At 44.1% G+C, this 15982-nt stretch overlaps 1 protein-coding gene across 2 annotated transcripts; it reads left to right on the plus strand.

Moving 5' to 3' along the window:
• Positions 1–71: 71 nt before the first annotated feature.
• On the plus strand, positions 72–14370 carry asmt (acetylserotonin O-methyltransferase). 2 transcript variants are annotated; one of them, XM_053877687.1, is made up of 8 exons: positions 72–296; positions 1468–1642; positions 1711–1840; positions 2030–2098; positions 2704–2822; positions 7060–7200; positions 12369–12491; positions 13716–14370. In XM_053877687.1, the coding sequence occupies exons 1-8, from the start codon at positions 201–203 to the stop codon at positions 13931–13933; spliced, it is 1071 nt and encodes a 356-aa protein (XP_053733662.1). In that variant the 5' UTR covers positions 72–200; the 3' UTR covers positions 13934–14370. The 2 variants fall into 2 exon arrangements, with proteins under 2 accessions (XP_053733662.1, XP_053733663.1); XM_053877688.1 differs by lacking the exon at positions 2030–2098.
• The last annotated feature ends 1612 nt before the right edge of the window (positions 14371–15982 follow it).

Below are 15982 nucleotides of genomic sequence, written 5' to 3' on the forward strand. Positions count from 1 at the left end.
GCCGGATGCCAAACATGGCGGTCACGTATTAAAGAAGCAGAGTTGTTTCTTTGTCCAAGCAGACTGAGCCGGAGCGATAATCTGGGTTATCTGGCCTTAATCTTCTTAGCCCACTCTCACTTTCTGTTGCTGGGTCGACACTTTCCGTCCAGTCAGGCCCGCTGTGGACTGCGGCAACGTCGTCTCTTCTGTCCAGCATCATGGCCGGCTGTCCAGAGAGCGGTTCAGCTGTGGTGCCGCCTGATGCGTACCCGCGGAAAATCCTGGAGTATCTGGAGGGGTTCCTCATCTCCAAGGTAATGTCCCATCTTCTTCTGTGTTTTCAGTCACTAAAGATTGAAAGATATCACCCTCCTAAAGTGGTGAGTATTTCCAAATGTTTGGGCTTCTGGTCTCTTCTTTGGGTTTCTTTAAAATCTTGTGGTTCAGCTGCTTGGTTGTGAATACATCCCTGGACAGAGTGGTGGATGGGAGGTGGCCTTGGCTTTGCTGTGAAATTTCCGACTGACCCGACCTTGGGAAGCTTCATGAAACAGTGTCCTCATTTCGAGAGCCCACTAGATGGCACTCTCTGCTCTAATATCATTGGATTTGAACTGCTATTTCAATGAAATCTTACATCATTTTTAAACCAAGAGCGCCACACCTCAGCTCTGAAAATAAAGGCACTGTTTGATGAGGCCCCACTCACTTCTAGTATAATCCCTGGTACAATAAATTGTCAACAATTTGACCCTATAACTCCTCATCCGTCTTTACACACAGACAGAGCTGGGGGCTATTCGTGCTTATAATTTCTCCATAATGAATGGCAACAATTGAACCAGGTTTTGAAGCTGAAATCTAAATTAATATAAACTTCTTCTTCCTCATCTGATGCCACTTGTACAGTCGGCAACGTTTTATCCACGTATTATATAATTTCTGCTATGAGAGTAATAACAATTTAAAGTGACCCTACAGGTCCCCACTGCATACATACAGACAGAGCTGGGGGCCATTTGTGCTTATAATTTCCCCATAACGCATGGCAACAATTGAAGCTGAATGTCTAAATTCAACTGGTATAAACTAATATCTTCCTCATCCGTCTGCAACATTTTATCCAGGACAGATATTTGTAGTAGGCTAGATGGTGCTCTCTGCTCTAAAACCTTCAGATTTGAACAACCATTTCAATGAAACCTCTTGTCGTTTTCAAGCCACCTTCTGAGCTCTGAAAACGAGGACAGTGTTTCATGAAGCCCCATCATCCCCTCAGTAGAAGGATGTGCCTTGTGCTCTGCCTCAGCATCACCAGTTCCATGGCCTGGACAAGTGCAGCTCCACGGCGAGAGAGTTCTATTGAATAGAAGCCACAGAGTTACTTTTCAGCTTGGATGAGTCCATCTAGTCTCTCTGAGAGTCTGAAGCCCTCTTTGACATGGACGTGATGCAACCGTCTCTCTCTTCGTCTGCCCCCTGCAGACGGTGTTCACCTCCTGCGAGCTGGGTGTCTTTGATGTGTTGATGCGCTCCGGCTGCCCGCTGTCTGCCGAGGAGATCAGTCAGAAGGTCGGTGCCAGTCTGGACGGAACAGAGAGGCTGCTGGCCGCCTGCTCCGGCCTGCAGCTGCTCCACACGCACCACCGAAGCGGACAAGGTCATTAATGGGGGCGCGGGCGTGGCAGGTCCCTGGGGTCACCTCTGACTTCTTGCCTTCCTCTTCAGTCCTGTACAGCAACACAGAGCAGGCCAGCGTCTACCTGACCCAGTCCAGCCCGACATCGCTCTACCACTCCATCCAGTACAGCTCCAGGACCATCTACCTCTGCTGGCACTACCTGACAGATGCCGTCAGGTCAGTTGACCACTGGAGGAAACTGCTCTCGTGAAGGTCTAGTCACAAAGATGTTCATTCTGTTCCAAGTCGCCATGAATGTCACAAAGGTTTCTTTGCATCAGCCCCTTTTTTAGTTTGAATATTTGTCTGTCTTTCTTGGTTTTGAGTGCCTGTTTACTCAATACTCTGGGCTGAATTGTCTCCTAGAGAGGGGAGGAACCAGTATGAGAAAGCCTTTGGTGTCCGCTCCACAGACCTCTTCCAGGCTCTCTACCGGTGAGGACTCAAAAAAATTCAAATTTCTGCTATTTTGCATTCTATTCTCTGCCTGTGAACGCGGGGAAACAAACCCACTGGGGTAGATGTGTGTACGTGAGAAAGAGACGAAGCTGAGAGCAGATGCGTCTGCCATTGTTGAGAGCTCATGTGTTTAGATAGTGTCTGATGTCCACTGTTTTAACGCCTCACTGCTCCTCTGGTCAGCACTTTTCCTTCACATGGCTCGTAGCTCCACATCTGCCTCGGGCTCATGCAGCCAAACTCAGCCGGTCCCAACACAACCTTTGTTACAGGAAGTTCTGCTGCATTTTATTCTCATTGACTTGAAGAAATATTCCTGGTGTCCAAGTTTGTTGAGTGAAGGAGAACAGGCTTTTCTGAAAGGCCGATCTATTACTGCGCTTAAATCATCCTGACAGTTTGCTGTACAGAGTTTGTAGCCACAACACAAACAATGAGTCACTTTCCAAACTCCTCCGAGCGTCGCTGACTCATCCCACGGTTTCATAGTTGTAAAATGTTCTGCCTTCATGGCTGAAGAACATGTGCAGGAGGATGAATGATGTCGGGTCAGATGACGGTGTGTGTGTGTGTCTGTTCAGGTCAGAGGAGGAGATGGTGAAGTTTATGCATCTGATGAACTCCATCTGGAACATCTGTGGCCGTGACGTGGTCACCGCCTTTGACCTCTCGCCTTTCAAGGTCATATGTGACCTCGGAGGTGAGTACACATTTGTGCTACCAACCTAATGTTGTGAGTCGGGTTGTGGGGTCACCAGATGTTTGTCCAGTTGTGTAATTCAACCTGTCAACAATTGCTGCGCTTGAAAGGTTTGCAAATCACTCGCATGTGACTCTGACCTTCTCCCCAATAAATCCATCACATTCACCGATTCACTGTCCGAATTATCTGCCTGGTTATCATTGAAATTATGAAATAAAAAACAAACTAAATCAAGTCATCTTAACCGGCCGTACATGTGGCTTGTAACTTCTAAACACATGTTAAAAACTACATTTCAGGAGGATAAAATCTCAAGAGACACAAACCAAATTATAAAGAAAAAATACAGTTGTGTTTAAGACAGTTAAATATTTTGAGCTACACGATATGAATCGTAATTGGAATACATTAATAAAAAATATCAATATTTAAAGCATCCGCGATCTTTCAAATGTTTTTAAATGGAATAAAATTCAGTGTTCGCAGCGGCGCCTATAGTGCAATACCAGTGATGGCCGCGCAGAGGTGCTATTTAGCCATGTAAACGCTGACAGGTCCTCGGTGTGACTTTCTCAGCAGAACTTCATTCGACCATGTTTATGCATGAGCGTGCACACAGGGCGCGCGCGTGTGGACAGCAGGGGTGTGAAGGGCGTGGACACCATGTCCCATTAAGACTTTGCCACTGACACAGCATCTGCTGCGCCGCCACACACCTGCTGCTCAGGTGCTCCGGCTGTCAGAAGATGGTTCCAGCTAAGTCAGACTCAGTCCATCAAGGTGGCACTGTGGCCCCTGAATGAGGGTGGAAGTCACAAGCAGGAGGCTGCAAGTGCGTCGGTGGAGCCCAGTGGTTTGGACAGTTCCGTGACTGGATAGTACTGTAGAGCAGGGGTTCTTTACCTCTTGGATCAATAACCATATTTAATCTACTTACACGGAAACAAACCAAAACCTTCTGAAATGTCGTGAAACCATGTGATCCTTGCAAAGATATTATTATTATATATTATTATATTTGTCAACCAGCAGCAGAACCAGGTGCAAGTCATATTCATCAAATTTTCTAGAGAAAAAAGAAAAAAATACACCTAATGCAAACTGTTGAGAAAATTGGAAGAACTGAATAAAATTCTGAATAAATAAATGTAATAAAACCATGTATAAATATCATAAAATAGAAATAATATATTTTATTCAAACTGCATTGAAGATTAAAGTGTAAATGAAAGTATCGCCATAAAATGTTATTACAGTGGTACCTTGGTACCTCGGACCACAATCCGTTCCAGACGGCCGTTCGAGAAGCGATTTGTTTGAAATCTGAATCGATTTTTCCCATTACAATGAATGGAAGAAGAAATAATGCGTTCCAAGCCTTAAAATAGTCTTTTGTAGGAGTGAATGTAGAGTGTCTGCTGCAGGTGGCTGTTCCTCTATGTGTGTGGCCGCTGCATGTGGGAGGGGTTGCCGAGTGAGTGACGTCTCTCCAGAAGTGAAGAGGTGCCCGGTGCGTGTCCAGCTCTGAATGTGCGCTTCTGTGCAGTTTGGCTGTGACAAAGTCATAAACCAAGTCACGCTCTGTCCCAGACTCGCCTCATCCCTGTCCCAGCTCCAGCCCACAACAGGACATCAAACCCTGGAGTGTGTGTGGAGAGCGAGCACCTCCCCTGTGACACTCTACCACGCTCCAGTGCGGAGACAGGAAAGGTTTTACACCTCAATATGAAGAAAAAACAGTCAGTAAATGGAGCTAACGGGACACACATGCATACAGAAGCTGCGATATACACAATAACAAAGCGCCTCGTGGGTCAGCTGATCGGTCCGCAAACATTATGTTTTGTCGGCCTTTTCAGACCTACAGACCTTTGCTCCCGGATCATTCTCAGATAAATACTCCCTGATAATACTTCTGTTTGGGATCCACACTCTCCTCCTTCAGAAATGACTCGCGCTGTCTCGCCGACAAACAAACAAGTGAAGCGCGGGCTGCAGGACCTCCATGCTGGAGGTTAATAACCCACCGCAACAATCACAAACCTTCCATCCAAAGGCTTTTACAAACAGACGGCGGTGGCGGGCGGAGCCGGAGGTGCGGCGTGTGGTCTGCTGCTTTCACTTCTCTGAGCTGCTCTTTGATTCCCATCCTCCCCTGACCCCTGTTTGATGTCAGAGCCAAAGGCGATGGGCGAGTGTGTGCGCGCGCTGCATATCAATCCTCAGGTTACAGTAGCAGCAGATGCTGCAGAGGAATCAGAGAACGGCAAGTCGCAAATATGAGGCTCCATGTCGAACTTCATCTGCTGGTAGCAAGAAACCAGTGAGCATTTTTTAAGCAAAATAGTTCAGAGCATTTCACTCCACTCCTCTCAGGATGATGGACTTCAGGGTGGAACTGCTGAGGTGAATGCTTCCTGAGGAGCTCAGTCACCTGTGAGAGTCATGGATTAGAGCGTCTCAGTTGGAGCTGCTCTACAGTTCTTCAAGCTCTGGCTAAGAGGCAGATAGACAGGAGCTGAGCGAGGGATCACACTCCACTCTGGCTGGAAAATAGCTGGTGATTCTTCAGATGGATTGCAAGCTATTACAAGCTACGAGAAGTGGGCGGGGAAATGGGTGCTGGGATCATAGGTGTGACAGTGTGCAATATATTTATGCAGGGATGGGCAATTACCTTTCATATTTCATATCATAGGGGTGTCAAAGAATAATAAAAATGAAAGAGGAATGAAGTATTTGTCATATTTTTATTTATTTATTTAGTTATTTTGGGGGACGGAGGGGTTATTATTTTACATTGTACAAAACACGAAATAATATTTTACTATGATAAAATGAATGGGGAAAAACAGATTATAATATTTGTAAATATATTAGTAAATTATTGTTCATATAAATCAATGTGTGTGAAAATTTATTTAGAAGCAGAAACATTACACTTTGAAGGAGATTGATCTTCCAAAACAAAGATACTAAGAATCCAAATGGAAAATAATAATGATTAATTGTAAAAATGTATATAACTAATATTTTTTATATAAAAAAATGAGGAAGAAATAATGAAATGTTTAAAGCATAATAGAATCAGCACTGTATTGGATTAAACAAAATAAATAAAAAAATGGAGATGAAAGTGGGAGGTGACAGAAAAAAGTCTTTCGACAATATGTAAAAGTTTTTTTATTAACACATGAAAACTAAATTGAATAACAATGCAATAAAAAGTCAATGTATAACTGACCTCATGAGGGTTGGATAAATACATGCAGGGGGCCTGTGACCTATGTAGCTGGGTTGGGGGGTTATGGTGGCTTTCAGGGACTCTGGTTTCCTCCCACAGTCCAAAATTCAGCAGAGGCTAATTGAAGATTCCAAATAAACCAAAGGTGCTGTGATTCATCGTGCGCTCTGCAGGGGATCAGCAGCCTGTCCAGGGTGTCCCCATCCTCTGGCCCTTGGCAGCTGGGCTCCTCCCCTGTTGGGTCTCATTCTCAAGATAACAAGATAAAAATGAAGATGTAAGCTGGGTGGAATGTCAGCTGCTTCCTCAGACACAATTCAAATGGGCCATCCTTTATCGGATTTTGAAAATAGGCCAGGTGGGATTTGAGAGGGAAAAAAGGAAAAATCAGATTTCCTTTAGCTCTTCAGACGTTGTGATTTGAAATCTCATTCTCCCACTGTTCCAGCCCTGCACCATCTATCTTCCCTCCTCGCTCTCCCTCGCCGAAATTGTTTTATGAAGCATGAATTCCCCTAATAAAAGGTGTCACTCGACCAAATTGAAGGATTCATATTTCCACATTAAATCGCTGTCAGGCTTTATCTCTCTTCCAGACCTCACGTTGCTCCGTCTCCTCAGGTGTGACAGCACGGAGCCATTCCCCCCCCCCCACAGATGCCCTTGAAATCAGTTACAAGTAAATAATCATTCAACAAAACGCTACACGTGTGATGCGTATTTTGTCTAGCCAGTGTGCCGAGCGGCGACTGCTGCCGTCGCTCTAAATTCATTGCGGTTCTGTCATCTTTATTGGCATGAATGTGAAATGAACCGTGTCCCCCGAAGCCGCTGCACACAGGAGAATAGAGAGCGCGCAGCTAAACAACAGGGACACACCTGAAGGCGTCTGTTACACTGAGCGTGCGAGCCGGGCCGGTGATGGACGGCCATTTTCATTGAAGTTGCGTGGATCTGCCGTGCCGTAACCAAAGGTGATTCTCTCCGCAGGCTGCAGCGGAGCATTAGCCAAGCAGTGCACGTCTGCCTACCCAGGATGCACCGTGACGATCTTTGACCTGCCTAAGGTGGTGCACACGTCCAGGAAGCACTTTGTCACCCAGGACGAGCGGCGGATTAGCTTTCATGAAGGTAACCGACGCCATTCCCGCCGAGGGAAGAAGCACTTGACATTTGCAGTCACCTGCCATGGACTCACACATCCTGTCTCAGTGACGTTCGTAAGACTTCCTCTGCTGGCGTCTTGTGAGAGCAGGAATGTGAAGGGAGTGAGGTGATATTCTATATGGCTGTTTCGGTGCAGGCTTGAACAGAAAAACAAGTTTTTCATGTGAAAAGTTTCTCACATTACAAAGTAAAATAAAGTAAATCCCCAGTAAACAAGGAGTAAACCCATGAGAGCACATGCTTACATGACATTTCAGCTCCTCCTTTTGGCCTACTATTCCAAACCTGGGCAAAGTGTGGCCCGAGGGCCATACGCGGCCCGATGCCTGTATTTTTGTGGCTGCAGTGGATGTTTTATGTGGATATTTTTAAAAGCAGCTTCTCAAAGTTGGGTGTGGGAGAGGCTCTTGCGCCCTCTATTGACTGAACACCATGAATCTAAAGCTTGGTCAACTTACCTAGAAAGTACGTCTCAACCCACTTGTTAAAGCAGTGTCCTCCTCGGTGCTCAGTAGGTGGCGCTGATATGAAGAAGGATGTGAGGTTTCATTGAAATGGTTGTTCAAATCCAAAGATTTTACATCAGAGGGTGCCATCCAGTGGACTCGGAGAGTTATGACACTGTTTCATGAAGCCTCATGATGAGTGATCAATATTTTCTAAATACTTGGGATGGCTTTGTCTTAGATTCCATCCTTGTTTGGAGAAGAACTACCCTCATTTTACCGTTCCATTTAGATTTAACTTTACATTTTTTCTTTCTTTTTTTAAAAAGGGCTGCTGAAAATAAGGCACCGCTGTTTGCTCTGGGTCGAGGATGTCATGTCTTTCAATTCAGGGGGTTGAAGTCCAAAGGGCAGCATGGTTACGAAGCCAAGTCTTAAGGTCTTGCTCATGAGTGCAGGAAAGATCGAGCTTGAAAACGTCCAATAGAGGAGAGCTGAGCCAAAAGACAAAGGCGTTTCCTCCTCCCCAGTGAGCAGACGCTTCAGGACGTCCCTGGTAGGACGTGGTTTCGGTGACTCGGAGCCCGGTCGTCTCCAGTCAGTAGTGACAGCGACGTGATTCGCAGAGCCAAACTGCTACATTTGCTGCCTCAGTTGACGGTGTAGAATGTCTCCACCTGGTGGTCTACACCGTGTCAACACGGTGAGTTTCAATAGTGCCAATAACCACGTTACACCTCCTCTGGATGGAAGAATGAGTGCTTCCACTCTGCTGGCACGCCTCCATAACAGCTTTCAGAAACTTGTCTCAGACCTTTTCTTCACTTCTTACGTCTGCAGCTGTGCTTTTAAATCAATACAGACGATGTGTTAGTGTGACCGACCATGAACTCCTCCGGAGACTTCCATAACCCAGAGCCATTAAGGTCAATTTGAAGAACCCTGCAAGTGTTTTCGCTCACTTCTTTGGTGATGAATGAAGTCCTCGCCAACTTGGGTGAGGTGACCTGTTGCGTCTTTTGGATCAGTCGAGCTGGAACCAGGATGGGAGTCAAACAGAAGAGAGTGGCCAGTGAGTGACCGGTTGTTATTAACATTCTGATGGTGGAGTTTCTACAGAGGAGAGCTGAGACTCGAGGGGAGCTGGATCTGCCGGAGGTCACCGAGATATTCAAGGTGTGAAATTTGAAAACATCCATAATCCCCAAACCATTTTGGAGAGTGGAGAGTTCAGGAGCAGGGCTCTGGTTTTTATGATCCTGTTAGAAGACAGACAACAGGGACTCTTGACCGATGCCACGGCGCAGTGGATTACAGGCGGAGAGGCTTGATACCACACGTTTGGAACAACACCTCCATCACTCCGCTGATTCATTCAGGTGCTACAGTGATCCTGTTACGCAAAGGAAGAAACAGGATTGAAAGCAATCAATAAAATGGGAAGCATCATTGAACAGCACGCAGTGGGGCCATGTTATGCTGTGGCATAGTTCAGAGGGGCTGTAAAAAATACAATAACAATAATAATGATCTCATTAATGATAATAACAATAAAAAAATAATAATAATAAGTGTCAATTTTTTAAATCTCTTTTTTATTGATATTTAAAAATATAAGTGAAAAATCTAACAATAAATCAAGATAAGAAGATAAGAATAAGAAGCTTTTTTAAATAGTAAATAGTAATAATAATTTAAAAAAATAATTTATTTAATTAATATTTAAATATATACAAAAAAAGATAATGACATAGTAGGCAACATTTTATACTAAAGAAAGATATTAAAATAATTCATATTCTTGTCATGTCAATGTCAATAAACAATTTAAACAATTTGTTTTTAAAACAGTAAAAGAAACATGAATTAAATAAAATGTAATAACTATTGTGCAGTATGGAAGTAGAAATATAATGAAATACAAAGTAAATATACTGTGTTAGGAAAGTATCTGATGTAATTAAATAAATAAATAGAAAATATACATAGAATAAGGTGCCTGCATGAATCATCTGCCCCTCATGAGGATGCAGTCTGTGTGGTTCTAGTATCAGCAGATATAGTTGACAGGAAGTGGAAACACTCTAAAACAGCTGGGTCGACTTCTTCCACCATATTTAGCTACAGATGGTTCTGGAAAGTTTGGGGTTTGTGCTAATATCTCGTCTCACTCCGAGCCTCACACAGCGATGACGGATGTGCTCCAGATTCACTGCGCCAGACGTCTGTAGTTCCCAAACTTCAAGTGAAGCTACATTAGGTAAATGATGGGATTCTTTACATCCAAAACCAAAGCGAGTGATGGTACCATTTGCCACGTGTGTGAGGACGGTGATGGATGAATGGGTGCAGCTTCTGGTGCGTCGACCTACTTATGGTTCTTGCTAACTTTTTTAAATGAATTGATCTCAGATCATTCTGTAAATACACAAACTAGGATTTGCTTTTAGCACTTGTCAGCTGAAGGCAGCTCTGTGTCGGAGCGTGCGTGGGCCAGTCTCCGGAGAGCCTCCTTGTATCCGGAGACCTCACATTCATCGTACGTCTGCCCGTGTTAGTCACCGCTCTCGCCCCGAGCTCTCTTCTCTTTGATGATGAATAACCGTTTGAGGTGAATCTCTGTGCGAGTGTTTCAAGTACATCTGCCGTTTGTCTCCAGACCGATGAATCACGACGACAGACGTAAAATACTTCCTTATAATTTAGTGCCCGCACCTCCTTCTCGAAGGAACGTGTGACAACTGCTAACTGAAGTTCGCTGGCGTATCCTTGAGAATTTCCCCCACGAACAGCTCGCCCTTGATAGAACACACACTTGTTTGATGCCAGAGAAGAAGTAAACAACGGTGATGAGGCTGACTCATCCTCGTCTTCACTCAGGTGACAGTAACACCACCCTCAAAAATGCTGGGATATTTGGTCGTATCTCAGTTTTTGACCCCAAATACACATCGGTGTTTGTCTATTGTGGACTGTTGTAATTTTTAAAGCCATTTTGTTGTTGGTTTCCCATGTTCATCGTCAAATATTGACAATAGTGAAGTGATGGTGAGGCATCATGAAACAGTGTTGTCATTTTCAGAGCTCAGTAGGTGGCGCTCTTGGTTAAAAAAAATGTTGTGAGGTGTCATTGAAATGGCTGCTCAAATCCAAAGATTTTAGAGCAGAGAGCGCCATCTAGTGGGCTCTGAAGGCTACTGTTTCATGAAGCTTCACCAGCCCATCTCTAATTGACAATTCTCATGTCCCACAGCAGGGGTCACAACACAACGTAAGCTTTTAGCAACAATGAGCTCCAAGGGCACTGTGTGACCTGAAGGTTCAGTACACTCTTCTGAAATCACAATATATAACAGATGATAAATGGTATCCCTCTCAAATACTTGTCTCATTGCTGAGTTTTCACTAGTGATGGGCTGGTGAGGCTTCATGAAACAGTGTCCTCATTTTTAGAGCCCACTAGATGGCACTCTCTGCTCTTAAATCTTTGGATTGGAAATGCTATTTCAATGGAACTTCATGTTTTTTTCAAACCAAGAGCGCCACCTACTGAGGTCTGATTGTAAGGACACTGTTTCATGAAGCCTCACCAGCCTGTCACTAGTTTTCACAATAATTACCTATGGTGTAACAAAAAACGGAATCACAAAAAACACAATAAGATGGTTATTAAATGAAAATTATTATTATTATATAACGGCCTTTGGGCTACAGCGCAACACGTTAAGAAAGATGGCTGCAGGGGTTAGGGTTGAGCCATGGGGTGGCGCTCTCACTCTGAACATTCTATAACATGTCACTTGGCATATGTACACATATATATCCTTCTCCTCCTTCTCCCCTTCTGAGCGCCACGTGGAGTCCATTAAAATGTTGCAGGTAACCTCACCGGTACCTCGATATATGGCAAGGCCTTCCCTCCGTGTCCTGATCATTCCATGTCCATTTCCTCTCAGTAAACATGCCCAATAATTTCCCTTTTTTTTGACTGGGTTGACATTTGTCACCGATCCAACCTTGATTTTCATGGACGGGATGCAGTGTAGTCATTGTACATGACTGTGATCGACCGTCTGGTGTCTTGGTCAAGATGAGAAGTTTGATCACCCACTGTCGATTTCCATTGCCATTCTGGCAAGGTAAACTCTGGGATTGGAGATGGTAAATTCCAGGCATTATTTGGGGCTAAAGATGTCTGAGAATGAAGCCTCTCTGGAGCTGAAAACAGCTCATAGAAATGTTATTTTCTGCATAAACTGTGGGTGATAGATGAATTTTTAACATGACTATGCCAAAAGGACATGATGGTGAATGAAGGTGAGATACTATTGGCTGGTCGCTATTGGTTCCGTGAAGCCCTGTAGAGGACAAGAGATCTTCAGATGGCCCTTTCAGACTCACCATTGCAGGAGGTATGTTCTCTGGTGGACCATGAAAATGAAGGGATCTTTGTTGGTCCATTTTGTGCGTGGGGAATGAAGCAGCCCAGGAGTCTATATTCCGCCATGCAGTCCCTGCTGATGAGGGGAGTCAAAGCTCGGGGGCTCCTCCTCAAGTCCACCAGAGAGCCAGACTCGACCACCCACTGTTCAGTCATCTCAAGATTCACCTTTGTCAGTGCATGCGACCTCCTGTACAGTGAAGCTACAAGTGCAGCTGATGTATGTCTCATCTGTGTGTGAATAGGGGACTTCTTCAAAGACCCCCTGCTGGAGGCCGACCTCTACATCCTGGCCAGGATCCTCCACGACTGGACGGACGAGCGCTGTGTGGAGCTGCTCAGCAAAGTCTACAAAGCCTGTAAACCAGGTGTGCAATTCTCTCTGTCTGAAATGAAACGCAGGGTTGTTTGTTGGCGCACTGCAGCTGATCCCGAGGAAAATCCTTCTGACTTTGATCAATGCCAAACACTCTCCCGCTCACACAGATGAAGAAACTTGTTTTCCCCCATCGTGTTGCTGCATTCATCACAGAGTCTCCACAAGCTCATCATTACACTTCATTTCTCTGAGACTGAGGTATCCAGCGAGGACCCTTCCATCCTGCCTTCGACGCCGCACTTCCTGTTGCTGATCTTTTTTTAGACGCAGCTGTACATTTATGCAGAGAAAAGAAAGTATGGGAGTTGGAACACGTGTTACCAGACTGCGGTGTTCTAGCGCTGGAGAGAGAGAGAGTGGGGGCGCTACTTAAAAATGCGAGTGAGGGATGCTCGAGTACGGTCAGTACACATCCAATAATGAGGTCAAATATCGGCTCCGATATCGAGCGCTAATCTCTTTGGTTGGTAAAGGGATCAAAGGTCGCAGCAAGGTAAGTGGCAGAGTGTGAAACACAAAGTCATTCAGTTCCTGAGGTTATAAAACATCCACAAAAAAATCATGATCAAAACCCCAACAGAAAAGGTACTGACATATGATCACAATGGTTGCTTGTGTTCTGATCCGAGAATTACAGAGGAGCTCAGGAGGATCTTGCGTAAACCGCCAGGGGTACTGTATTTGGAAGCAACTGAGGCGCATGTGAGGGTTGCGCAGAACATACATGAGGCCAGGGGTGAAGTGCGTTGGCGAGACAAAGGGAGTCAAGACAACGTCCATTCTTGCATTCTATCAGAGTTGCTTTTCCAAGGAGCAACCTGTTGCTCATCGTCACGCTCCTCCGGAATAAACCAATGAAGACCATGTCACATTTTGTTCGAGAAAAACTAATTGTTGTTGTTGAGAGCATTTTAATCGTACAATTTTCTATCCAAATAAAACAGTAATTCAATATCTACCGTCAGCAAACATGTTGCTGTTAGTGATGGACTGATGAGGCTTCATGAAACAGTGTCCTTCTTTTCAGAGCTCAGTAGGTGGCGCTCTTGGTTTAAAAACAATGTGACGTTTCATCGGTCAAACCCAAGGATTTTAGAGGAGTGAGTGCCATCTAGTGGGCACTGAAAATTAGGGCAGTGTTTCATGAAGCCTCACAAGCCCATCACTATCACACAACCATTTTAAAAGTGAAGAAAAAAAACCTTTTCTGCAGGGGGCGCTGTCCTGCTGGTGGAGGCTCTGCTCCATGAGGATGGTTCCGGCCCGCTGACAGCGCAGCTCTACTCCCTCAACATGCTGGTCCAGACGGAGGGAAGAGAGAGAACAGGGTCCCAGTACGCCGCCCTGCTGACCGCCTCCGGCTTCACCAACATCCAGCAGCAGCGGACGGGAAAGACGTATGACGCGGTGCTGGCGCACAAACTGGGATGAGTCATGACGAATGCAGTGTAAACCTTCGCTTCCATCAGTTCAAGTGCCTTTATTTTTAAACATGATTGAAACAAGGTGATGCTTGGCTCACTTTCTTATCAGCGTAGACATCTTGGGCAGCAGTCTGTCGGCCATATTTCTTGTGATTTAAACTCAATTTTCACCAAACTAACTCAAGATAATTCCCACAAATAATATTTCAATACTTTTTTTTGATGCCACTTTGCTTTTAAAATAATAACTCTAGAGGGAAGTTGTTTCTTTTTTCCTTTACGTTGAAATATTTGAGCTTTTTTAAACTCTAGGATTATCGTATTATTGACTGTTTTGTGACTATAATTTTTGTTGTGGACTGGTATGTATCTTTTTGTGTCACATATGGGCTAATTTCAAATAAAATATATTTGTGTTTCAGCTGTAAGTTGGAAGCAAAAGTTTGTTGCTTCTCATCTCTGCTTTCTTTTTGTTTTTCTGGTTCACAGAATTTTATTTCAAGCGTCTTTTATTTTAGTGTCCAAAACAATTTGTTCCAGAATTTCTGCCAATGCAGCTATTGAATAAGCGAAGACGCCGATTTTGTCTCATGTAGCTGTCAGACTGAGAGTTTTTTTTCGAGCCAAATAAACCGTTTCAACACCATTTCACTGAATTAAAAAAAAAAACTTTTTAAAGTGATGATCATGTAACTAGAGAAAGTGAGTTCAATTTTCATAGTCTAAATGGACAAAAGGTCAATCGGAGTTGAGGAGAAAATGAACTTGTGCATGTTATCTCTGCTCGCCTCTTTATCTCCAGCTGCGTCTCAGCCACGCGTCTCTTTCCGTTTAAGCCATCTTTCCATCTTGTTCTTTGTCTGAACTCAATAAATCTCCACCACAATGACCCGAGCCGTCTCTCCATTCGTGGCACATTCACAATCTTTCATTAAAACTGAGGCGTTTCAAAGTGGAGCAGACATCTGCACATATTCATGGCGGACCATTCCTATCTCTTCTCCTAGTTGAGTTGACTCAGCTTTGGTCCCACTCATGAACTCAGATGGAAAAGTTGACTTTGATTCATTTTATTTCATTCTTTAAATAAGCGTTGGCCCTAAAATTAAAAATTCAAGTACAAGTGAGTAATAGATGTCACGAGACAATGAAGACTTCCTCAACTTTTACAAGTAATTTTTACGAATACAAAAAAAAACATCTTCAATTTGGAGGATTTCAGGAGAAGAAGTGCCATGATTCATTTCTTCCATGCTCTTCCTCTCTCGCCGCCATTATCGTCTTCCCTGCTTCATTTTCTCGCCGTAATTGTGAATTAATCGGACTTCAAAGTTCAACAAATTAGAAACGATGTCAAATCCTCGTGGACGGCTTCACAAAGACTCCGACTAATGAGGGGGGATGAAGTGCTCAGGCTGGAGACCCCAGTCGAGTCACTGATACCGCAGAGTGACACTATTAGAAAGGTTAACTGCTGCCGTGACACTCCTCACGCCCGACGCTGTTTGTGAAATCAGCTCCGCAGGAAGAACGCAACGCTGGAACCTTTCACTCGGAAATATTCCACTCTGAGAAGAAAAAAACTGCATTTAAAAAGCGGCATATTCAGAAGTTACAAATGATTTTGTGATTTGAAAAAAGTAAAAAATCGTATATTCATGTTTTTCATTGTTTTGCAATAAAATATCAAAACTGTTTAGATTTTCCTCACTCCAATTCCCAGGCCAGATCCAAAAGGTGAAAAGGAACAGGATGAAGAACATACATGGCAGCCACAATTTGGTCTCATAAATGTTTTTGAAAGGGGTAAAACACACTAAAATCAGCAGTTCACTGCAGCATTTTGGCACGTACTGAGTTTATCCTGACTATTTATCCTTTGAATAAACATAAAAATAGTGGGGGTGTTTAGGCGGTCGGGGGTTATTTTTCTGTTTGAAAACATTTTCTTTCTAAAAAAAAAAAAGAAAGAAAATCGTGTATTCTTTAGCTACCATGTAAAACAATGTAGTAAACATGCCAGGCCTATGGGTGGCGATGTAATGCTTAAACAAGG

This window comes from Synchiropus splendidus, chromosome 10 (assembly GCF_027744825.2).
Source record: "Synchiropus splendidus isolate RoL2022-P1 chromosome 10, RoL_Sspl_1.0, whole genome shotgun sequence".
Classification (NCBI taxonomy): Eukaryota; Metazoa; Chordata; class Actinopteri; order Syngnathiformes; family Callionymidae; genus Synchiropus; species Synchiropus splendidus.

Excerpts from the sequence above, each read along its gene's own strand:
- asmt (XM_053877687.1), top strand. The coding sequence starts at position 201 with ATGGCCGGCTGTCCAGAGAGCGGTTCAGCTGTGGTGCCGCCTGATGCG. Across the intron at positions 297-1,467 it reads AGGGGTTCCTCATCTCCAAG|ACGGTGTTCACCTCCTGCGA; the intron begins GTAATGTCCCAT and ends TGCCCCCTGCAG. Across the intron at positions 1,643-1,710 it reads GCACCACCGAAGCGGACAAG|TCCTGTACAGCAACACAGAG; the intron begins GTCATTAATGGG and ends CTTCCTCTTCAG.